The sequence below is a fragment of the Aspergillus neoniger genome, assembly GCF_003184625.1.
Source record: "Aspergillus neoniger CBS 115656 unplaced genomic scaffold BO87scaffold_19, whole genome shotgun sequence".
NCBI lineage: Eukaryota > Fungi > Ascomycota > Eurotiomycetes > Eurotiales > Aspergillaceae > Aspergillus > Aspergillus neoniger.
Genome location: NW_020291147.1, coordinates 577,204 through 599,111, shown reverse-complemented (window position 1 = coordinate 599,111; position 21,908 = coordinate 577,204). Strand labels below are relative to the sequence as shown.

Sequence of the window (21,908 nt, the reverse complement as noted above, 5' to 3'; positions counted from 1 at the left end):
CTACGGCTCAAGAGCAAAGCAGTCATACTGCATACTATGTATTATGTCTTCCAATAGACCAACCATAGTAGTAAATATGTATATCTATTAGACCAAATCACCCAATCTCACAATAGTGGTCAAGAAAAGAAAAGAGAAGAACTAGGTACAGAGTAAAGCAACCTCGCATACACACACGCGAATCAACCGTCGTAGACTCTAGAACCCAGCCACCGACTTCTCCGCATCATTCTTACCATACAACCCCTCACCGAGATTCTGCAGACACTCGGACCTCCAGTCCTTGGGGGTGAACTTGTCCACGATCTCCTTGAACGCTTCCAGCGTACAGAAGTTCTCGTCACCAGGGAGATGGTTCTCGGCCTTAGCGGCGCAACCGGGGATCCGGACAGGACGGTCGTTGTATCTAATGCGGACGTAGTGGGAGCGAAGGGATTCTTTAGATGATTCGGGGAGGGAGGACAGAGGGACACGGGCTGTTTCGGAGGGTTGGGGGGTATTAGGCGTGCTGGAGGAGGAAGAGCCAGTTAGGAAGGAGAAGAGGCCCTTCTTGTTGGTTGCGTCGCCAGATGTGGATGTCGCGCGTGCTTGTTCTTGTTCGGCTTTGGAGAAGAGCTCGATGGCTACGGAAGAGGTGAAGGGGGGCCATTTCCCGTCGAAGGCGCCCGTGCTGGTGAGGATAGCGGCAAGAGTGGTGTCGTGGCAGCCGCTCATGGCGAATTTGATGGCCTTGCCGTTGGTTGGGGAGGAGCCCGAGGCAGAGGACTCGCTGCGCCAGCCGCCGTCAACGGCGGTGCTAACCATGCGGTCGACGACATCGCCGAGGAGAGCACCAATGCCGAGTTTGCGGTATTCGTTGCTCTCGGTATAGCCGGTGAACCATTCGTCGACGGAGATCTGGTCGATGTAGTCTCTGAGTTTGCGGTCGTAGAATTCGGAGGGGAGCTTGGTTGCGGGGCCGTGGGCATCGGTAGCGTTGATGGTGTCGTTGATTCCGCACAGTTGAGGGTGGCCGTCTACTGCGACTCGGGGGGAGCTTTCGGGCATCCACTTGGAGATGCGCTTGTTGATGTAGTCCATTTCATCAGAGGTGTTCCCTGTAAGATTGTTAGATTGTTAGTGGTTTGAATGCTTGGCGGCTACTATGGTATGACAGGGTGCATTGGACTGGGGCATCAGAGTAGAGGACGTACATTTGAGTGCTGCTTTGTTCGCAAAGAGCCTAGCAAGCTGCCTGAAGCGGCGGCAGTTTCCTTCATTCGGGAAGAGAGTCTCCTCTGACACAGCGCGTGCAACGATTACCGGGGGTGGGAAGTCCTGGGTGCGGGCACTGGCGGGATACATGCCCCAGAAAGCTTGCTGGAGGGACTCGAGGGCACGGGGAATGGGAGTGGCACGAAGATACATATCCTCGGTATCGGACTTGACCTTGGGCATGAAACCCAGCTGGTCGACATACAAGTGTCGCAGACGCTGGCCTAGGGCAAAGGTGGTCTCCCGTCCTTTGTCTGTCAGCTCACCGTGTTGGCTGGTACCCAGTCAGCAGGACCTCCTGAAAGTTTATCGCTGAAGTCCAACTTGCCAGATGCCTTCTATATCACCAGTTGCTCCCACTGCAACCACAGATTGGTCCTTGTCGCCAAAAGCCTCCGTCTTCCTCCTCCATTCGAACCCGTTCCACGATGTGAGGTCTTTGTTGCTGGCGGCCATTTGAATCATCTGTCGCGCAACATTGCAATACGGCCAGTCTTTGCAGAAGTAAAGAAGTCAGTGATGGGCCGGTCAAATGCATGCGTCAAGGTGGAAGGACGAATTACATGGAGCGAGTCCTGCCTAAACAATATTAGCCTGGAGGAGATAAGCTGGGGGGAAGGGTTGGACCGCATACATTCTGGAAACGCGAAGAGACGGGCGTTCGTTCTCCTGAGGAGCAGACGTTAGATCAGTAATATTGAAGCGAAATTGTAATATGTATATCCTCCTTACCATGACGGAGAAACTGAACCATGCATTAGCCAGCGTCCTGCGTGGGCAATCGGGGGGTTTGATTTGCCGGCACTTACCACTTGCACCAATTGGAGTTTCAAGTCCCGAGGATAGAGCCGGTCCAGCTCCTCCTGGGAGTAAGGCTCACGGGGGACCAGAGTTGTCATTGGAAAGGCAGTCCGCAGTGAAGCACCTGGCAGGACTTGAGAGACGGCGTCAATGACAAGGGGGAAAAGGTAAAGAGCGAGCCTGGCAGACTAATAAATGAATGAAAGACAATGGGCGCAACGGCCGGACAGGCGGTGATGACGCCAGCAGGCGGTCTGGCCGAGGGGAGCCAATCAACAGGCGGCCTTGAACCCCGAGGCCGTTTCGATGGTTTTTCGCGGGGATTTTCTCCATTCATTCCATTTGCTGTGCCTGCTTTAATTTACGATGAAGTTCCTTTGGTGCACAGTTGTTGATCAGGGTCCTTTTGGCTGTTTCACTAAACATTGAAGTCCTAACTGGTTACTATCTTCATACCCTGAGTATATCAAAGGTACTATTGTAGGCACGATTCCTGAACGAGTATTCCCAGACTTCTCAACGAGATTGAATACAATCTACTACTCCGTGGTAATTGGGTTCAACTTCCAGTGGTCTTCTCCATCATCCTCGTAGTTTAGATAGGTGTGGTTGACAGGTTGTCATGCACGCCGACTGCATATATTGCTCGCACTTATTTCCCGATCAAGTCTCCGTAACCATACACCTCTTGACCCTTCTTATGGGTCAAATAAATAATGGCCCTCTGCCAATGCCGCCATTGAATTCTATTGTCAAATTCGTGGTTGCCCTCAAGATTGGCCGCCCAGTATGGGCACCGCATGGTCATGGTAACAGTTCAGTGCAAATTACCACATGTCATAAGATTACCCTGTATTATATCCCGGCATGAAGCCATTTGCGTCGCTATCACAGCTGCAAACTTGACAGCTGTCCACCTGTACTCTGTAGCATGAGATAGATAACTGCCCTGGTAGTTGGTTGGGGGATGCGGAAAGGATCACGCACCAAAGGCGGAGAGCAGCATCTCTCCGTGCCAAGCCGCACCTCCCGCGCTTATCGCATTGGACGCACCGCATCTCTTTCATTGTCCTCCACTTCCATCCACTGTGATTGGCAATCCAGGAACGCACTGTCAGGCATTGAGACTTCTGTTGAGTATAAGCCACTCCCATTGCACCATCTGTATGTGTTCTTAGCATCACATCTCCTCCAAGTTCCTGTGCAAGCCCTCCAATCCAGCCTGTACTGCCCCGTGCCTACCCACCTATACATCCTCTTTGGTCTGATATTCTTGTTATCGTGAGAGAGAACGTATTGAGCCTCTCATCCCGTGACTCCCTTCCTCTTTCGCTTGAGTGATCATTTGCCAGCCATGCACTTCACACTCTGCTGAGCCTTCCTTATTCCCATCCGTTCCTGTGCAACAAGCCACCCTCCAGTCACTCTGCCCATATCCTGGTTGCTCCGTCGATCATCTTTCCGGGGTTCTGGTGCGGAGATTGCAAACACTGCGTTTCATACTTCACTGTCTCTCGTTTGGCTTCAATTTGCTTGAACTCAATCTCTTCAAACACGTCCCTCTCCTCATCTCATATCATCGTGTCGTGTGAGACATTGAACTTGTGGTAAGTCTCTGCCATGTTCTTTGGATGTAGTTGTTTCTTGCACTCGCTGAGCTGATTACTTAGGTGGAAAGCATCGTTTCTGAAATAGCACACGGATTGAACCGAGTCTGAAGCCATGGATGTAAGGATTCTTCCAATGCCCCTCTCTCTTATCTGCAGATGAGCCTGCACCGTCTGTCGAGCTGTGGAAATCAATGAGGTGTCTTTTTGACTGCTGTGCTGGACTGCTGGGCCCAGATTGGCTCTGCTTTATGTCTTCGCTGTTGCCTGCGTGTCAAAAGTACTCTGTGTTGTGTGAGCTATCTGCAGATGCCCTTCAACGTCCGACCGGCTCAACCAGAAATGAGTTGTCTTTTGTGCTCGGATACACCCAGAGCAATCAATTCTGTTTTGTACGAGTCTATGCACGTGTCAAACACGCCCGGCGAGTCCCAGGTGCTTATTTTCACGTTCTCATCACATTCGAGCTCGGGGCACGTGACCTGTATTCACGCTTTCACTTCATGTTGTTGGAGAGGACTGGATGGCTCATGGGCATTCATTTCTCTGCTGTCTTTGCTGTCTTTGCTGTCTTTGCTGTCTTTGCTGTCTTTGCTGAAAGCTTTCCACGCCCTTGGTCATCATGGAGCTACCTCGTCGGATCGAACCTGGCTGGGGGAGCGCATCCAAACAGACCCAAAGCGAGAATACTGCAGCCCCCAAGTCTGATGCACAGCTAATGCTTGAGAATGTTCTACAGGGAACTACCCAATCTATGGAGCAGTCCGCTGAGTCGGCCAATAAACCCCAGGATGCTAAGCCTCGTCTGATGCTGATGGGCCTGCGTCGGTAAGCTGTCCCTACCGTAGCTGGTCCCGTACTGCATTCTAACATTACCTAGGAGCGGCAAGTCATCGATCGCTAGCGTGGTCTTCCACAAAATGCCACCCAACGAGACTCTTTTCCTGGAATCGACGACCCGGATCCAGAAGGATTCAATCCAGTGAGTACGCCGGTTCTCCACCATTCATACTGCACTGACACAGGCAAACAGCTCGTTCATGGACTTTCAGGTCTGGGATTTCCCTGGTCAGCTGGAGTACCTAGAGCCGTCTTTCGATCTGGAAAGCATCTTCGGAAGTTTGGGCGCGCTGGTCTGGGTCATTGACGCTCAAGACGATTACATGGAATCGGTGGCGCGTCTCAATCGCACGATCTTAACCGTTCAGCAGTACTATCCGAACATCAACATCGAGGTCTTCATTCACAAGGTCGACGGTATCACCGATGAATACCGCACCGACACATTCCAGGATATTGTCCAGCTCATTTCGGACGAGCTCAGTGATGCGGGGTACGAAAATGCTCCGGTTCATTACTACCTGACCTCCATCTACGACTACTCCGTCTTTGAGGCCTTCAGTAAGGTCATTCAGAAACTCATTCCCAACCTGTCTACGTTGGAGAATCTGATCAACACCTTGTCCAACAATTGCGGATTTGAAAAGACCTATCTTTTCGACGTTCTCAGCAAGATCTACATTGCGTCCGACACCCGTCCGGTTGACATGTCCTGCTATGAGATGTGCTCCGACTATATTGACGTTATTGTGGACATTTCGGAGCTGTACTCCTGGGATCACCCCGACCGCAAGGCCAAGGGCGAGCAGAATCAGGAGGCAGAAAGCCACGCTGTTTTGCACGATGATACGATGATCCACCTCATGGAGATGAACAAGTATGTGGCCGAGCTGCCCCTCCTTTGACGATGCTAACAGATAGTAGGTATCTTTGTCTTGTTTCCGTTATCCGGAACCCCGAGTCGAAGGATAAAAAGGGCCTTATCGATATGAATTGCCGTACCTTCCAGGAAGCTCTCAATGATGTCTTCTCCCGCAGCTGGGAGCAGGACCAGGAAGAACCCGGAGTGGTGACCGAGGAGTAAAATACCGAATTCATTTGCATTGGCGAGGTTGTCTTGTTTTTTGCTCTGTTTCGTCGTCCCTCTTTTGGGGCTTAGCAGGGAGTATTGAGGCACGGTTCGGGATGGCATGACACCTCGGATGAGCCCTCTATCTTGCGACATCGAGAATATGTGAAGCTCTGGTAGTTTTCACCCTATTTTGATGGGATCAAGTCTGAGGCTGGTACTTTGATAGTATTATATCCGAGTTAGTAGTCAATACCATAATGTGAATTCCTACCAAGTAAACATGAGACCCGCAGTAGCCCTTGTAGCAAGGCATCAAGGCACAGAGCTGAACATGAGACCCGCCCGGCGGAACTTTCTTCCTGGGCAACATAAATTCATCTGGAAATTCTTTTCTTCGCTTGTTTTCTGTCATCACCAGCTGTGGTTCTTGAACGCCTTTTGCGACTTCAAAAATGGATTGAAGATTTTGCGATTGGCTATGCCAGTACTAACTTCGAAGCATCAATACTACAGGTATCTTTTCATCAGCAATCTTTATGGTAAGTTCGACAGAATTCATTGCACATGCTTCAATCAAGCTTCCCTCCCCAATCTCGATGATGAAAACTTTTCCTACATTCGCAGTTTCCACGCTAGCCGTCGCGAGAACCCATTCTAGACGTGCTCTGTGCGCAATACTTCCTTGGATGTCTGATGAGATTGACTACCTTTTGCCTTTGCTTCTGCAGTTTTCTTGTAGTTGAATTTGGCTAACTGGATTGAAGTTATAGGTTCACTTTAGATGCACATCTGCTTCGATATAGATATCAGGAGGAATACTAGACCAAGACATACTCGTCAGTGTGCAGGATAATGGAAATGGCGCAGAAGCAGCTAGCTACTGATCACCCAGTAGCTTTACGCTTTTTTCAGAATATCTGTTCAAACAATGCAAGAATTATGATCTGTACAAATACCTCTCCAAGTAAACCAAGACCGTAGCTGTACCTCTGGCCCTTAAATTTCAATAAAAGCACTATACCTGTCACACCATGCGACTCCCGAAACAAGCTAACGGAGAGCGCGGAAATACTAAGGGTACTTAGCCAAGCAGCAGCTACTACTTACCTTTTACCTAACCATCTATCCATTCCACCTATCCCTCTTCTCCCATTACTATACCTACCTCTACTTGTTTCCCAATCCAATGGCCTACAAGTAATTTACAACCAACCATCTCACCACCATCACATACACACACAACAACAAACAACAAGATAACGACTATGTCCTCCGAACTCCGCCAACGTCAAAAACCAACACCATCGAAACCCTCCAAAACCACCAAATCATCATCATCCTCATCACCCAAAAATGGCATCTCTATCCTCGACATCATCCGTGTGCTGGCCACACTCCTAATCGCCTCGTGCGGTCTCTCCTACTACATGACCTCATCCGAATCCATCCTCTGGAACTACCGACCCTGGTTCACCCGCTGGCCAGTCCTAGTCCGCTACATCGTATGCCTCATCCCCTCATCCCCATAACCCTCTCACACCACATACACATCTATTAACAATGAACAGCAAGGGCCCCTCCTCCTAACCCCCACCGAACTCTCCCTCTACAACGGCACAGACCCCACCCTGCCCATCTACCTCTCCATCAACGGCACCATCTACGACGTATCCGCGAACCCGCTCGTCTACGGCGCCGGCGGCCACTACAACTTCTTCACGGGGCGGGATGCGACGCGCGCCTTCGTGACGGGATGCTTCAAGGAAGATCTCACGCCGGATATGCGTGGCGTCGAGGAGATGTTCATCCCGATTGACGATCCCGAGGAGGAGAAGCGGTTGAGTAATGGGCAGAGGAAGGTGCGGAGAGAGCAGGATTTGAGGATCGCTAAGCAGAGGATTCATAAGGCCGTGGCGCATTGGATGGGGTTCTTTGCGAATCATAAGAAGTATTATGAGGTGGGGAAGGTCGTGGGACTCGAGGAGGTGGTGAAGAGGGAGGAGGAGGAGGGCGTTAAGAGGGAGCTTTGTACGGCTGCGAGGCAGCAGAGGATGACGAGGGAGCAGGTTGAGAAGGCGAAGGGGGGGAAATAGTAGGTTGGATTATTTATGAAATATATAGTGTGTATTGTGTATGATGTATGATAGTGGTTTTGGTGGGGGAGAAGGGGAGGGGTTATTATCGTCGCTTGGGATTTTGTTATCTAGACGATAGATGCATAATCATGTGAATATTGAAGATATCCACCCAGACGTTTGGTATCGCTACAAGTGCATGTATTGAGTCTTCGACTGGCTCACTACGCAGTCCTTCTAACCACGGCAATATTAATCTACAAGGAATGCGTTTGGAACAGATTTTGGTTGAATTTCAGCCAGTCATATTCTAACTTGACATGTCCATCAAATCGCCCAGCCCGACTTTCCGAATTTTCATTCGAGTGATATCATATCGTTGCACAAAGAAAAATGCGACGCGCGAGGAAAAATATTCATAGCGTCATACGTTTACTCGGCGGTGACGGCGCGGGCTATTACCGATGTCAGTATTCCATCTCTCTCTCTCACACATATACTGTAGGATTCCGTGAGGGGGGTGCGTACTGTAGATGTTCATCTTGGAATGACCAACAACCTTCTTGATCTGTCCCTTCTCCTCAAGGTCAGCAAGGGCCTGGCGGGCCAAGCTGCCGTTGATCTTGAGACGGTCGACCAGAGTGGCGACAGTGATCAGACGGTAGGACTGGACATCCTTGTTGAGACGCTCAGCGGTCTGCTTCTCGAGGACGACGGCGTGCTGGGCCTTGTCCTTGACTATATTCGGAGAAAAATCGATGTCAGTAAAGTGTCCCTGTTCATTCATCTCGGTTTTGTGTATCGGTTCGCGATCGATTGCATTCATGCATCATGTGCGTCGTGTGTAATATCCATCCATCTATCGCTATCGTGGAACATGTATATGTATGCTTCTTCTTTCTCTTCGTTCGATACAATAACAGGCGATTTCCGACTCTTGAACTCGATAGGGGGGGGAATGATAATGATGGTGATGGTGATGGAAACGGGGAGTTATAGCGTACCCTTGCCCTTGGACCACTTCTTTCTGGTAGGAGCCTGCGAGATAATATTAGTATTGATACATCTTCCCCCTTTCTGCACTGCGAGTGCTACTCGGCGATGGTACTCACCATTTTGACTGTCTGATGTAGCTGTTCGACGGAGGAGAGCTGCACAACAGATCGAACGGTCTGAAGTTTGAGTGCCCAAGTGCGAAATTCGAGTGGGGGATGACTCAGCGTCACGTGCGGATGAACCCTAAGCCCTGGGCTGTCGGTGCCGCTCGGTTAGCATTGGCTGCTGCAATGCCGGATGTGATTGGTCGGTCGGGGTACACCTGTTTGTATGCTTGATGGTATGGTACGCAGTACTGGAGTATAAGGGTCTGCTATACATAGGTGGTACCCAAAGGTATAATTAAGATTAAGTATAGTTCCGCTATGTACACAGGTATTGTATCAGTTCGTTATAGGGTTTCCCTCATGGAATCTCCCTCGTAAAAGCATACCCGGCTTTGATGCCATTGGGTGTATAGTAGTATAGAGGACCAGCTGGCAATATGATCATCCAGCCGGATGAATGCGCTTTGTGGCACTCCTCGACGGCGAACTCATCTGCTGGTACCAGGTCCGTAGCTACTTCCCTTGACTTTACCATTAATGGTAGTGGTAACCTTAAATTGTGGCGCATCTTCGACACTCTCAAGGTGACCAAGTACAAAGTCGTCCGGGGTTCCAAACCAGAACTTCGAATCATCGTCCTCATCGAAAGACAGCCATCGCACCTCGTACCGTCCGGTCTCGCTTCGCGGAACGGGGATGCGCGTAACTAACGGCTGGCTATACGGCGACCAGTACCGAAGAGCAGCGTAGGCGGTATTCGCTGTGGTTATAAGTAATTGCGTCTTGGAATGGTGCCACACGACCTGTCTAACAGTATGTTCGTGGACTAGCGCCGACAACAGGACTGGGGTGCTCTCCAAATCCCATATCCAGACAATGTTTGGTCGCGTCGGATCGACGGTGCCCAGAAGAGTCCCGCTGGCGCTAAAGGCCATGATCGACACTCCCCGGGGCGCCCCGGATGGCTCGACTGGCATACCGAACGCAGAGGAGCTCGATGCTTCAGCATATTCAAGGTCTCCGTCAGCTGCATAGCGTTCCCGCCAGACACTGGGGGAATTCTGCTCTATCTGAAAGACATGGGACAGTGTGATAGAACAGGAAAACTAGATTTATCAGCTTTGTCATGCATAGAGCAGCCATCCGAAGTCATCTTACTGTTCGTGTCTTGAGAATGTCAACAGTCCCATCGACCTTTCCAACAATCAGAAGCTCTGACACACCGCGTTGCCCGGTAACAGGGCTCCACTCTATCCCTCTAACGCCGAGGTCGAGCGAACTATCGATGCCCGAGGGGCCACTATACGTTCTGAAGAGCTGCCCATCAGCCGTGAAAATGAGGACTCTGGTGCCCGCACTCGCAGCATCCCACACGGCTATCCATCTCCCGTCCGGACTCCATTTGAGGCCCTGAGCGTCTATTGTAGGCAAGACTGCTCGGCCTATGAGCTCGTAAGATCGAAATTCGTGAATGGTCAATAGATCAACTGCATCCGGCTTCAGAAGAACAGCAAATTGCCTTGTTTTGGGTCGGTAACCGAAGCCATTGCTGTTCGAAAACTTGGGACTTTTGATGATTTGGCTTCGACCAGAGTCCAATCCGAAGACTGTTATTTTCGTGTTCCAGGCATGAAAGAACACGACCTCGTTCTCATCGCCTCCGAAGTCGACGTATGTAGCGCCAGGCTCAATGCTTTCGATTTCTGCGAGCAATTGCAACGGGTCCAATTGCCAGACTAGGATCCGTGAATCACTAGAACAAAGCACGCGTCTTCCTGGGGAACTCACTCCTGCGTAGGAGTGCGTGCTTGAAGGTAAAACAGGCTTGGATCTGGAGAACTTCAAGAACTTTGAAGCAATCTCCTTAAGCTTGACGATCTGTACCTCTTTAAAATCAGGCGATGCCGGGTCCAGATGGATGACAAGATCTTTGCCATTCAGTTGCGCGGCATAGTCACCATCCTCAGATAGAGAGATTGTGTTTGAGACTAAACTCATCATCAGTGATACAATTTGCTACCAAAACGGCTATAAACGCACCCCCTGCTCCGGTGGAGTCCATTGTCGATTTCAGCTGCAGCTAGGTTCAGTAACTGCCGTCGAGATGCAGTACAGAAATTATGACGCGTGCATGTACTCCTGGTATCATGCGCATCCTAGACACTGTTTCTCATCACGAGCTTCCAGGGATCGAAGTCCTGGGACTGTTTTGAAGGTTTCATTATTTATCTGAACCCACTTTATTGGAAGGCGCCAAGGCTTCACATAGATTAGGTAAGCAGTACTATGGAAACACAAATTTGACAGCTGCTAATGATAGCCATGCGCATCAACAAAGTCTGCAAAGGTTGTAAGAGAGAAGTATCTATTCTCAGTCTTAGCTCATGCAATATATAAGCATATGGCCTCTTGTACGACGAGAAACAGGCATATTGAGAAGACAGCTGAGTGGCGTGTGCATGTTGTTTCCCCGGATAAGATAAGAGGATCAACATTGATCCCCTCCGAAATAAATTAATTGTCGGCAAAAAAGCGCCCGCCATCCGCATCATTTGCGACTTACCAGACTCCAGATACCATCCGCAAACCGCTACCTTGATTGCTCCTTTCGGGGACAAGAATCTCTTAGTTCGTAAATATTCGTCTCCCTCGGTTCTCACCCCCTTGGCTGGGGCACTTCATCCCCAAGTTTCTACGCCCAAACGTGAAAATGGCGGTCCCGGAGACACAGCCCGCTCCGCAAGGAAGCGTCGCAGACCAGAATGCGCCTGTAGCTGCGGCTGCTGAACCGAGAAAGAAGCTCCTTGGAAGGCAGTTCTACGAGAGTATTGGAAGCCCGAAGTACATCATTGCACCTATGGTGGACCGGTCTGAGTTTGTAGGTTCCTCTATGAACGTACTCTTCGATCACAGCTAATCGTCCCGGAGGCGTGGCGCATGCTCACTAGGTCGTTCATGACACCGGAAGACCAGAAGAAGGTTCTTGCATACTCCCCCATGTACCATGCGCGCTTGTTCCGTGAGCAAGCGAATGTCCGCGTACAGCACTTCCACCCTACTCGCGCTGCCGCCGGCAAAGGCGAGGATGAATCGCCATATCTCGACGGAAACCCTTCGTTCGATCGGCCTCTGTTTGTTCAATTCTGCGCCAATGATCCTGATGATTTCTTGGAGGCCGCGCGCCATGTGGCACCATACTGCGATGCGGTGGATCTCAATCTGGGATGTCCTCAAGGCATTGCGAAGAGGGGTCACTATGGTGCTTTCCTCCAGGAAGACTGGGATCTGATTTACAAGCTTATCAACCGACTTCACAACGAACTCTCGATCCCAGTCACTGCCAAATTCCGTATCCAGGAAACGAAAGAGAAGACGCTCGAATATGCGAAGCTGATCTTGTCCGCTGGTGCGAACATAATCACGGTGCACGGACGCAGAAGAGAACAGAAAGGCCACAACACCGGACTGGCTGATTGGAGCTACATTCGCTATCTCCGCGATAACCTTCCCCCAGAGACGGTCATCTTCGCGAATGGCAACAACTTGAACTATGAAGATCTGGACCGTTGTCTGGAAGAGACAGGTGCTGATGGTGTCATGAGTGCGGAAGGCAACTTGTCCGATCCATCGATCTTCAGCAAGCCCCCTCCAGTTGGCAGTGAAGGGAGGGAATACTGGCGAGGCAGGGATGGAAAGGGTGGATATCGTATCGACGCCATGCTACGGCGGTACTTGGACATCATCTACAAGTACGTGCTTGAACAACCTGTTCCGGACAGGAAGCCGCTTTATCTTCCATCGGACGCAGTGGAAGAAGAACCTGAACAGACAACCGAAACAACCGAGGAAACCGAAGACGGCCCGCCCAAGAAGAAGCAGAAGCGCGAGAAGTCAAAGAGAGCGGCCTCTCCCAGTCTCGGTGTCATGCAGGGCCATCTCTTCCAGCTTCTCCGCCCTATGGTCTCTGTGCATACTAATGTCCGTGATGCGTTGGCAAGATCGAGACCTGGCGATATGCCCGCATTCGAAAATGTCCTGGCTCTCGTCGAGCAGGCAATTAAAAAGGGTCTTAAGGAATATGAGCAATTCCCGGAACGCTTCGAGAAAGATCCGAACCAAGAATTGACCGGATCCAAGGCGACCATTGCCGAGTACGGCCGACCTTGGTGGATCTGCCAGCCACACATCCGACCACTGCCTGAGGAGGCTGTCGAACTGGGCGCGCTTACTGTGAAGAAGAAGAACGATGGCAATGAAAAGCCCAAGGCGGACGAGTCGTCTGAAAAGGCCACCCCTACTGCAGAGGGATCTGCCACTCCTTCGAAGACGGACGGGGCAGCTAACACGCCTGCCACGGCGACTACTCCGGACAACCTGGTGAGCGGTTGATATCACGATTCAATATTTGGTGTTTTTTGCGGAGTAATGGGACCAGCATCTTATACCCAAGTTGGGCATAGCTACTATTCATGTTAGATATAGACGCATACAGAGCACATAGTACATAGAGCTACGTTTATGAACTTATAATTTTCAAATTCTCTCGAAAATCTCCAGGTTTAGCATCACTGACAGTACAATCACTGGTATCATAATCCATGAAAAGCCCAACCCCATAAACTCCATCCCAACCCATATAGAACAGAAGAAAACCCCTCTAAAAATCCATAACAAGCTGCGGCGCCATCTTCTCCAAATCCTCAACCTAAACCCCACACATAGTCAGCAACCACCCACATCACCCTCCAACACATCAACTAAACACAAACACAAAGAGGGGAAAAGAAACAAACCTCCAAAAACCCATCCCCAACCGAAGCCCCCTTCCCAACAGCCTCACTCCTCTCAAACGCCGCTCTCGCCAACGCCTCCCTCACAAAAACATCCACATACTTCGCGACAACCGTATTTGCATCCTTTGCGATCTTCGTCTTCTCATTCTGGAAATGATGATGCAGTAATCTTGTCAACAACTTCGGCGGAATAACAGGGTCGTTCGTGAGCACATCGTCAGATGGCTGATCCTTGTGGATGATCTCCGCGAGAATGTAGTCCGGTTCCGGCTCTGGCTCTGGGGATGATGCGTCTGAGCGGGCGGGGGACGAAGAAGCGTTGTCGTTGTCGTTGTCGTTGTCGCTGTCTTCTTCGGAGTCGGCCGGGCTGGGTGATGATGGTCGGGGGCGGGCGGATTTGGATGAGGAGGCTTTGGCTGGTGCTTCTTTGGGTTTGGGTCCTCGTTTGCTTGCTGCTGCTGCCGTTGTTGATTTTGTTGTGGCTTTGGCTTTGGGTTTGCTGGTAGTTGATGATGATGATGCTGGAGCAGCGGTGGAGGAGGTTCGGCTTGGTGGTTTGAAGGGGAGTTGTCTGCGCTTTTGCGCGGGTTTTCGCTCGGGAGGCATGGTGTGTTGGGTCTTTGTATCGAGGTTCGTTACTTTGGTGGTCAAGTGATGATAAGGTGTCTTCGTCGCGGGGATTTGATCTTCTTGCGCGGATGCGCGGGTCCGTGACGCGTGGTCCCGTGATTTGCTATCTATACAATCTATGTGAGTTTATCATCATGTTAGTTCGCAGTTTTTCAATCGTGAGGAAGGTAGTTGGTAGGTTACTGTGATATTTTCACTATATATAAGTTGCATAGTTTGCAGGATGAGGTTGGTTCTTTGTATCGAACTACACTATCACTCCGAAACAATTTATATAAGCGATGGTGGTCGATCTATTTCTATTGAAGTCGAAAAGAATGTCTTCACTATTCAATAAAATGCACTATCCCACCTTATCACTGTAAAACTGATCTCAGGCCTCACCGAATAATATCAACCTATGCAACAGCAATCAATAAACCCGATACAGGCATTCAGTCGTTAGCCGGCGTCACCACTGTAACATCAAGTCCCGACCTCTCTAATATTTCCCTTGAGCGAGCCCACTCCACGCCAAACAGCCCAGAGTTGAACCGACACGACCAGAGATCAAGAAGTCTACCCTCTTGGTCTTCAATGTGATCAAGTTGTTTCTTCATATCTGCAATGGCAAGCTCGGTGTTCTCCAGCACTATGTCTTCAGGACTGACCATCCTTCCGAGCCCTCTTGACGTGAAAAGGCAGATTATCCAATGGCGTTTCCTGCGGTCATTCTCATGATCTCTCTTCTGTGGTGGAATAATGAGAGCAGTTCCCTCTGGCAGTCGAGCTTTTCGTGTGCCATCGCTTGTTGTGATAGTATTGTATCTGGGCTTGGAAGAGAATTGTCGGCAGTTGGATCGATAAACCTCATATGCAGCAGGGTACTGTCAAGCTTTAGTCAGGTTTGCATTCAACCCTAGGTGAAATACTACGAGAGACGCACATTGCTTCGGAAGACCCTTGCTATTCCCTTCCCCCAGGTGCCACGGCAGTTACATGCATCTGTTTCCATCGTTTAGTTACTTTCATATTCGTAGATAGAGAAACGTACGGATCAGCGCTGCTCCCTCTGGAGCATCGAACAGGCTACCTTGGATCTCTAAGAGACTCCCTGTAGTGCTGCTTGGCTCCATAACGTACTGAGTGTGCTGTGTGTGTCTGTCTGTCTGTCTGTCTGTCTCTCTCTCTCTCTGTGTGTGTGTGTGTGTGTGAGGTCTAATGATATGGTCCACCGTTCTTTCGAGAGCCAAGTACCAGACAAGGATAAAAAAAAATTTAAGCAAGGGCGTTATTCGAATTATCAGCAGTAGTGAAGAGGCCAATAGACAAAACAAAATTGAATTCAAAGAAGGTAGCTACCGTGAATACAATCGATCACCGCTGAAACTTCCGCACAGTTTGCTCATGATGGCAATAAGTGACCTGTTAAGGAAATACAAAGGCTCATTGGATGGCGAAAGTGAATGATAATGACAAAGAGTGTAAGTACAACATGAACAAGAGAATTGTTTTGGGGTAATGGTCACGTCAATGTAGGCTACTACCGCGTATCCCCGGACTTTCCATTCCGTTCTGAACCTTGACGGTTAAGAAAATGACGGAAGCCCCTGGATTTTGTACCTGACTTCGACTTGACATCGCTGTCCGTAGCATCACTTGCTAGTGACTCTTTGCCCTGCGATGGCGCCTGTGTGCCACCACAAGCCCAGGAAGATGTAGTTGCAACCGAAACAGGCGCGCTCTGCGAGCTGGTGGATTTCAGTCTTCGACTCATGGTTCGTGAAACGGTTTTGAATAGACCAGAGCCGTGATCTGGGGAAGAGCGCTCCAAACGGGCAATTTCACCCATCATTGTCACTCCGTTGGTCGCGAAGTTCTCTTCTGGAATTGGAATATATAAGATGACTCCTCGGTTTGGAGCCACATGGAGGATTTCTTGCAGTGCTGCCTGGATCAGAATGGTGCTACGAAGGTTGGTTATCGGTGCGATGAGGTATGGCAGCGCAAAGACTTTCATCAGGTAGGCTGGTAGATTTACTCTCCCGAATTGGATGCACGCGTCTTCTTGAATGGTGGTCATCATAAGTGTTTCGGATTTCTGGAAGATGCGTGCCATATGGGACGAAATGTTCGAGACAAGCGACTCCATTTCTTTGACCTGCACCTGGGGTCAGAACTATACAATGATCATACTCTCATTGCTGGGGATAATGAGCAGATATAGACTATCACGCACCTTGGTGTTGACCTTTATCTCTACCACCACGACCGAATCCTGGCTGATCTGGGTTCTGGGTGAGGTCAACGGACCCCTTGTGCTAAAGGCGTCTTCGAAGTACTGGCTTTTCGTTCGAGTCATCGGCTTCTCCTCAACACTCTTCCGCTCTACATGAGCTGGCTTAACATCCAGAGGTGCACCGCCAGTCAGAGCAGAAATCGGGGCCTCGTCATCATCCTTCTCTTCTAAGAACATGGATGGCCTCACAGGTGCCCTTTCTAGTTTATTCTTCTGCTTGAGTGTTGCCTCGGAGACATTAACTGAGGCAAATGCTTGGAACGTGACAGGTGACTGGAGAACAGGTACTGGTGGTGAGATACTGCCGGACGACGTGTTCGACATATCGTTACGCCGTCTTCGCAGGGAAAAGTCAATCCTGTGGCGCCTTGCGGTCATTGCGGCGTAGATGTTTATGAAGTTCGTAAAGATTGCCCGCTATTTCTTTGCTGCAGTATAAGAAGTTATGTAGGACTGACTTAGATTCCTTGCGAAGGTTGTTGAGACGCTGATTAAACGGGAGATATGATACTTCTAAGAGGTAGTACTTCCTGCCATTACTGGCTCCGAACGCGGTAAATTATATCTTTGTAGATAGGCAGGTACTAGCCACCATAACCAGTAGGGCCACTTGGTACACACAGAGGGCAGCTACGGATCAGCCGTGCCATACACAGGTGTAGTCATAATCGCCAGTCCACGTCATGGAACCGACAACCACACTTAAGCCAGAAACCCGAGATAGTCAAAGGCAGAGTTTCCACTATAGAATATCTTGTCGATTCTCCGTCTCCTGTCCCACACGATCTCTCCATCCGACCGACGTTTGATAAAGAGGATCCGGTGTTGAGGAATAAATTCCTCGTCGGTTGTCTCCTTCTTCCACGCATTGAAACCAGACTCCAAGCGTCCTTCGAATCGATCTTCATACCCAATAACGTAATTGGTACCATCGAAGGCAGGGTCCCAGATAATACGGTTGATTATGTCTGTGATTGAATTAGCGACCTTACCAGGAAACCAGTCTTGAAATATACCTGCTGCAGGACGAAGTCTATTCTCCACAGGCTCCGGTTTCTGTGATCCTAACGTGACAGAGTTATACTCCGTCTCGAAGGAAGTAGGCGTTGGCATTCTTGATTGAGCATTCGGCTGGGGTGTCGAGCTACGCTCGTAGTCCTGCTCCGGGGCATCGTGCACTTTCTGCTGCGTCTCGGTCGATGGTTCTGAAGCCATGATCTCAATAGCTATCACACTCTTCGGTTCCAGTACAGTCCTGAAAATGTTTGGTTGAATGCTGAAATGATTGAAGACATGTTCACAGGTTATATATTCTTGCTAAAAAATAGTGCGACATAACCAAAGGCCATCAACTGGAAGTCTACTATGTTGCTCATATTGCCAATTCCAACAATCTGTGTAAGCATGATCAAAGTATGTTGCATGGGAGGCCTGATAGATCCACCGTATCGCATCAGGTCACGTACTATACTGATGCCCTGGATGATCGCCGTAGTCTGAAACGGGAAAGTGAGTCGAATGAACGTGGCTTAGCGCACTCCTGGGATGGAAATATGACTCATGACCGAGTGTATACATTATGAGTGATGTTGAGTCAGACTTGGCAATTGACTGTTTGACCATAGGAGGAGTTTCGAGAAGAGCAACATCGAGTAGTGTCAGGTGCAAAAATGTAAGTCAAGTGTTTCCGAAGAAAGGAAAGTAATAATAGTAGGATGGAGTACTCGGTAATGAACAAAAAAGGAAATTTGAGCTCCGATAGGGGGAATCGAACCCCCGGCTGCCGTGTGAGAGACGGCGATGTTAGCCACTACACCATATCGGATCTTGTTGAAAGACGGGGCTAACTTTTGCATCATAAGCCATAGTTTAGAATTTAGATCAATAAATCCACGCTAGTTGTTGGATTGACTAGCATTGAATATGGAAGAACACCCAGGCTGTAAAACGGAATGGAAAGTAAGACTGAATTCTAAGAAGAATCTCTAAGTGTGTGGGCGGCAGAACCCCGCGTCCTCAAGGTACACAGTCTTGGCTCCAACGGAAGTCGGGTCTCCTCACGCGGCGGACCGAAACCAACTGTTTTAACCCGCATTCGCGCGCAAACGCGTCTACCTAAGAAGTCCGAAACCTCCTTCATCCCTCAATACAAAATCTAGATCATGAAAACTGACAGGAAAATATCAGGATGAGTGACGCCACAACTTCCCTGCTCACAGAGCATTTCAGCTATACGCCCCTAGTTCGTATGGCCCTTTGGCGACGCGCTGTTGAAAACAACCCAAGCTGACTCGGCGCAGTCTCTCATAGATGACATTATTAACTCGATCAACAACTTAATCTATCAAGCTATTTCAAGTCTTGAAACAGGTCTACTGGGCACGCCTCCGGAGCGCCTGGGTTTCTCGCATGCGAACAATGGCTCGACTATACCTGACACCGACGAAGACGGGAATGTTATCTACCCAGAAGCACAGCTGGAAATCGAAAATGGACTACATCAGCTAGAAACACTGCTCGAGGCGACAGTCGACAAAACTTTCGATAAATTTGAGCTTTTCGTGCTGCGCAATACGTTTAAGGTACCCGACGATCTGATGGGGTGGATTCGGCTGAAGCACTACGAGGTATGTTGACCTATCAAGCTTCCAGCTCCCCTTCTCTACTAACCAGCCTGTCTCCTGATTAGAATCTGAACTTGGAGCCCCCCTCCGATGCCCCCACTCCAGAGACGATCTCCGCCCAGCGGAAGAAGTTACACGAAACCAAGAAGTTGAATCGGGTGCTGAAACAGGAAAGCGCACGTAATGAGGCCGTAATTGCTCAGTTACGCTCCATTCTGTCGAATGCGCAGACCGCAAAACAGGAGAACGGTGTCACGCCCAACGGTCAACCAAACCTGGACTTGTCTTTCTTGACTTCTAGCCCAGCTGCACAGCAGCTACGTGTCGGTGCCGCTACCGGATCAAACACCCAACATACGCCGATCACCACGAACGCTACGTTCATATTGTCTCAGCTCCCTGCTCTACAAGCGCTGCTTAAGGAACTCCGGCCGAAATTGGCGACTCTACCACAATCCGGAGATAAATTGGATACGGAACCCAAAGCCGATGCGAGACGCGAGTACATCGAGAGCAGAGTTAGGCTGCACCTCGAAAGGGCTGGTCAGTTGGCGGTCGGTAGTGATAATACCACCGTCGTTGCCGGCCGTAAGATTGATATTGTAGAGGCACAGGCTCTTGAGGCCGTTACGGGAATGCTTACGCAAGGAGACAAGAAATCAGCTTAAAGACTTGAACCGAGAAACACTGGGATGGTTATTTGTCCCAGTTCCATCAAGGAGATCTATTTTCACTCAGTCAACCGAATTTATGCAGACCACGACACGCTCCATGTCTGCTGGTCCCGTCTGAATGGAACAACATCCACCTTGTCCGACTTCAAGATGTTCGGGATCTTCTCATCCTTCTTATCGATGACGATGAACTCCTTCTGCTCTTCGCCAATGCCATAGAAATTGCGACCAAACTTGCTCATGAAACCCTCAATAATCTCGGGGGTGATGTCTTCCTCCTTCAAGACGCCATTCTGGCAAGCTTGCTCGAACGCGTCGATGACAAGCTGGGTGGTGTGGGGCTGAGTGAACACACCGGCTGCGATCTTATCGCCTCCTCTCTTGGACACGGCCGGGTGAGGTGCGCTGTCGGATCCGAAGAAGAACTTGGGGTTACCGGAGGCTGCTGCGCGCAAAAGGGCATCACGATCCGCGGGCGTCTTGGCGACCGGCTTGCAGAAGCAGAACGGATCTCCAGCCCAGGAGTCGATGATGATCGACAGGTGATGGGCCGTGACTAGAACAGCTGTTAGTGTACGATTATCCAGCTATGGAAAGAGTCCTCACTTGTTCCGGCAACAGTAGGGCCACACTTCTTGACAGCCTCAACCGCAGCGGCGGTGGTGCAGTGCTCGAGAATGATCCTCAGCTTGGGAAATTTCTCGTGCAGCTGGAGCAGGGTTGGCAGGAAGCGCTCCTCTGCTGTCAAAACGGTCACATCACCCTTGGATGGGACTTCACCGTGCAGGTTGAGGATCATATCCTGACGCTCCATCTCAGCGAAGACGGGGTAGAACTGAGTGTAGTCGATGACGCCCGAGGAGGAGTTAGTAGTGACACCGGCCGGGTAACTCTTGACGCCAGTGATGCCGCGCTTCTTGGCATCGATGATGGTCTCCGGGGTGATAGTCTCATGGAGATACAGAGACATGAGATAGTTCACATTGGGCTCAATGGCCTGCAGACGCTGCTTGTACTCAAGCGCGCGGTCAACGGTGGTCACGGGAGGGACCAAGTTCGGCTGGTGAAAGACATCCAAGTTACTATATTGTCCCAATTGCAATGCAGCAGCTCCACCAACCACATATAAATATGGTCAGAAGGTCAAAGCGGTATAGAGTGTTGAATTTACCATAACAAAAACGGTGTTGACACCACCCTGTCTAATAGTAGGAGTAACAAGCTCCATCATATCACCATCGCGAAGATGCACTTAACTCCACCAATATCAATTAGCCAAATCGAAACAACCCCCTCAACATCGGGCACAATTGGCAATCATCCAAATAAAAAATAGTACGCACCATGAAAGTCCGCGGAAGCGGGGAGCTTCACGCCCTGCAGCTTGGAGAGAGGCATTCTTTTTCCCGAACTATAGTAGAACTTTGAGTACCGAGGTATAACCAAATTAGGTCTGAAGATTCGAGGAAACAGCATGAACCCAATACTGAATCCAATCAATGATGTATAATAATAGTCAATAACTGGGGGAAATCAACTACGTACAAGAAATTCCCATGGGCCGGTTTTTCCCCGCCAATTTTTTGTCGCGGGGGAATTTGGGATCCATGACCGCCTTGCTTGTGATTGGTTGGTGTGGGGTGTGGGCATGTGATGTCACGGGGGTGTCCGCGGTGGTTGACATCCTGGCGCTTACTACTTCTGGGTAAATAAGGAGGGAACCTTCTACATCGCGTCGCTCCGAAAGGCTCGGGATGTGGAGGGTATCTTACAATGATACAGGCGGATTTCGAGGTTATCGTGTGCTATGGACTAATGAACAGCCGTTACACTCATCGTAACTTAGTGTTCTGATTACTGGGAGCTAATACTCCCTCGCTTACCGTCAAATGATTACGGCCTTGATCACTGTGGAGAAACAGACTCTACATCTACTTACATTGAGTTATTTGCTTACCCTCCAGGACTACAGTTCATCCGCCTACTTACAACCAATGGCAAAAGCTTCGGTTTTGAGAAAATCACGCACAAGTCGTATTCAAAAGAGTGCTATCATTCTTAACTTGGAAGCTTTATCACGAAACACACAGTGCCTTCAATCTCTCGAGACTCACCACATCATTCTGTCATCTCCTGTGGCATCTATATCAGAGCACA

At 49.8% G+C, this 21,908-nt stretch overlaps 10 protein-coding genes and 1 non-coding gene across 11 annotated transcripts; 4 read left to right on the top strand and 7 right to left on the bottom strand.

Moving 5' to 3' along the window:
* Positions 1-23: 23 nt before the first annotated feature.
* On the bottom strand, positions 24-2,236 carry BO87DRAFT_360646 (putative acid phosphatase). The gene is made up of 7 exons (XM_025621563.1): positions 2,064-2,236; positions 1,987-1,999; positions 1,889-1,923; positions 1,818-1,833; positions 1,583-1,748; positions 1,194-1,528; positions 24-1,097 (listed from the first exon to the last, which is right to left on the bottom strand). Exons 1-7 carry the CDS (start codon positions 2,151-2,153, stop codon positions 199-201), a joined length of 1,554 nt encoding a protein of 517 aa, XP_025479095.1. The 5' UTR covers positions 2,154-2,236; the 3' UTR covers positions 24-198.
* Positions 2,237-4,284: 2,048 nt separating this feature from the next.
* Positions 4,285-5,586, top strand: BO87DRAFT_397710 (GTR/RAG family Ras-related GTP-binding protein; the record flags this gene model as incomplete). The annotated part of the gene is made up of 4 exons (XM_025625327.1): positions 4,285-4,490; positions 4,543-4,644; positions 4,696-5,379; positions 5,427-5,586. 4 exons carry the CDS (start codon positions 4,285-4,287, stop codon positions 5,584-5,586), a joined length of 1,152 nt encoding a protein of 383 aa, XP_025479094.1.
* A 1,112-nt stretch (positions 5,587-6,698) lies between these two features.
* BO87DRAFT_360642 (putative heme/steroid binding domain protein) lies at positions 6,699-7,667 on the top strand (the record flags this gene model as incomplete). The annotated part of the gene is made up of 2 exons (XM_025621562.1): positions 6,699-7,076; positions 7,143-7,667. The coding sequence occupies exons 1-2, from the start codon at positions 6,840-6,842 to the stop codon at positions 7,665-7,667; spliced, it is 762 nt and encodes a 253-aa protein (XP_025479093.1). The 5' UTR covers positions 6,699-6,839.
* A 270-nt stretch (positions 7,668-7,937) lies between these two features.
* On the bottom strand, positions 7,938-8,800 carry BO87DRAFT_377320 (40S ribosomal protein eS25). Its single transcript, XM_025623518.1, has 3 exons — positions 8,762-8,800; positions 8,178-8,687; positions 7,938-8,104 (listed from the first exon to the last, which is right to left on the bottom strand). The coding sequence occupies exons 2-3, from the start codon at positions 8,473-8,475 to the stop codon at positions 8,082-8,084; spliced, it is 321 nt and encodes a 106-aa protein (XP_025479092.1). The 5' UTR covers positions 8,476-8,687; positions 8,762-8,800; the 3' UTR covers positions 7,938-8,081.
* A 193-nt stretch (positions 8,801-8,993) lies between these two features.
* Positions 8,994-11,127, bottom strand: BO87DRAFT_336339 (YVTN repeat-like/Quino protein amine dehydrogenase). Its single transcript, XM_025620520.1, has 3 exons — positions 10,793-11,127; positions 9,911-10,740; positions 8,994-9,858 (listed from the first exon to the last, which is right to left on the bottom strand). The coding sequence occupies exons 1-3, from the start codon at positions 10,812-10,814 to the stop codon at positions 9,241-9,243; spliced, it is 1,470 nt and encodes a 489-aa protein (XP_025479091.1). The 5' UTR covers positions 10,815-11,127; the 3' UTR covers positions 8,994-9,240.
* A 198-nt stretch (positions 11,128-11,325) lies between these two features.
* On the top strand, positions 11,326-13,256 carry BO87DRAFT_377318 (tRNA-dihydrouridine synthase family protein). The gene is made up of 2 exons (XM_025623517.1): positions 11,326-11,630; positions 11,681-13,256. Exons 1-2 carry the CDS (start codon positions 11,463-11,465, stop codon positions 13,139-13,141), a joined length of 1,629 nt encoding a protein of 542 aa, XP_025479090.1. The 5' UTR covers positions 11,326-11,462; the 3' UTR covers positions 13,142-13,256.
* Positions 13,257-13,383: 127 nt separating this feature from the next.
* On the bottom strand, positions 13,384-14,191 carry BO87DRAFT_377316 (CENP-X/MHF2 family protein). Its single transcript, XM_025623516.1, has 2 exons — positions 13,546-14,191; positions 13,384-13,457 (listed from the first exon to the last, which is right to left on the bottom strand). The coding sequence occupies exons 1-2, from the start codon at positions 14,149-14,151 to the stop codon at positions 13,410-13,412; spliced, it is 654 nt and encodes a 217-aa protein (XP_025479089.1). The 5' UTR covers positions 14,152-14,191; the 3' UTR covers positions 13,384-13,409.
* A 418-nt stretch (positions 14,192-14,609) lies between these two features.
* On the bottom strand, positions 14,610-17,668 carry BO87DRAFT_397706 (MIF domain protein; the record flags this gene model as incomplete). The annotated part of the gene is made up of 8 exons (XM_025625326.1): positions 14,610-15,041; positions 15,101-15,159; positions 15,209-15,296; positions 15,390-15,393; positions 15,783-16,255; positions 16,394-16,870; positions 17,372-17,421; positions 17,470-17,668. The coding sequence occupies 8 exons, from the start codon at positions 17,666-17,668 to the stop codon at positions 14,610-14,612; spliced, it is 1,782 nt and encodes a 593-aa protein (XP_025479088.1).
* Positions 17,669-18,206: 538 nt separating this feature from the next.
* BO87DRAFT_t153 lies at positions 18,207-18,278 on the bottom strand. The gene has a single exon. It is a non-coding gene; the product is annotated as a tRNA-Glu (tRNA).
* A 363-nt stretch (positions 18,279-18,641) lies between these two features.
* Positions 18,642-20,155, top strand: BO87DRAFT_437690 (MIND complex subunit MTW1; the record flags this gene model as incomplete). Its single annotated transcript, XM_025627864.1, has 3 exons — positions 18,642-18,699; positions 18,764-19,080; positions 19,143-20,155. The coding sequence occupies 3 exons, from the start codon at positions 18,642-18,644 to the stop codon at positions 19,743-19,745; spliced, it is 978 nt and encodes a 325-aa protein (XP_025479087.1). The 3' UTR covers positions 19,746-20,155.
* BO87DRAFT_377313 (dihydroorotase) lies at positions 19,758-21,306 on the bottom strand. The gene is made up of 4 exons (XM_025623515.1): positions 21,095-21,306; positions 20,923-21,002; positions 20,358-20,811; positions 19,758-20,307 (listed from the first exon to the last, which is right to left on the bottom strand). The coding sequence occupies exons 1-4, from the start codon at positions 21,147-21,149 to the stop codon at positions 19,826-19,828; spliced, it is 1,071 nt and encodes a 356-aa protein (XP_025479086.1). The 5' UTR covers positions 21,150-21,306; the 3' UTR covers positions 19,758-19,825.
* Positions 21,307-21,908: the final 602 nt, after the last annotated feature.

Bases quoted from the DNA above. Each gene is read 5' to 3' on its own strand.
- BO87DRAFT_336339 (XM_025620520.1), bottom strand. From the start codon at position 10,814: ATGGACTCCACCGGAGCAGGGG. The intron at 10,741-10,792 runs GTGCGTTTATAG...TGATGAGTTTAG, and splicing joins GGACTCCACCGGAGCAGGGG to TCTCAAACACAATCTCTCTA. The intron at 9,859-9,910 runs GTAAGATGACTT...TGATAAATCTAG, and splicing joins ACATTCTCAAGACACGAACA to TTTTCCTGTTCTATCACACT.
- BO87DRAFT_377313 (XM_025623515.1), bottom strand. From the start codon at position 21,149: ATGCCTCTCTCCAAGCTGCAGGGCGTGAAGCTCCCCGCTTCCGCGGAC. The intron at 21,003-21,094 runs GTGCGTACTATT...GGTGGAGTTAAG, and splicing joins CGCTTCCGCGGACTTTCATG to TGCATCTTCGCGATGGTGAT. The intron at 20,812-20,922 runs GTAAATTCAACA...GTCTTTCACCAG, and splicing joins TCAACACCGTTTTTGTTATG to CCGAACTTGGTCCCTCCCGT.
- BO87DRAFT_377318 (XM_025623517.1), top strand. From the start codon at position 11,463: ATGGCGGTCCCGGAGACACAGCCCGCTCCGCAAGGAAGCGTCGCAGAC. The intron at 11,631-11,680 runs GTAGGTTCCTCT...ATCGTCCCGGAG, and splicing joins TGGTGGACCGGTCTGAGTTT to GCGTGGCGCATGCTCACTAG.
- BO87DRAFT_360646 (XM_025621563.1), bottom strand. From the start codon at position 2,153: ATGACAACTCTGGTCCCCCGTGAGCCTTACTCCCAGGAGGAGCTGGAC. The intron at 1,529-1,582 runs GCAAGTTGGACT...ACTGGGTACCAG, and splicing joins GGTGATATAGAAGGCATCTG to CCAACACGGTGAGCTGACAG. The intron at 1,098-1,193 runs GTACGTCCTCTA...ACAATCTTACAG, and splicing joins GAACAAAGCAGCACTCAAAT to GGAACACCTCTGATGAAATG.
- BO87DRAFT_377320 (XM_025623518.1), bottom strand. From the start codon at position 8,475: ATGAATGCAATCGATCGCGAACCGATACACAAAACCGAGATGAATGAA. The intron at 8,105-8,177 runs GTACGCACCCCC...CATCGGTAATAG, and splicing joins TTCCAAGATGAACATCTACA to CCCGCGCCGTCACCGCCGAG.
- BO87DRAFT_377316 (XM_025623516.1), bottom strand. From the start codon at position 14,151: ATGCCTCCCGAGCGAAAACCCGCGCAAAAGCGCAGACAACTCCCCTTC. The intron at 13,458-13,545 runs GTTTGTTTCTTT...TGTGGGGTTTAG, and splicing joins TTGGGGATGGGTTTTTGGAG to GTTGAGGATTTGGAGAAGAT.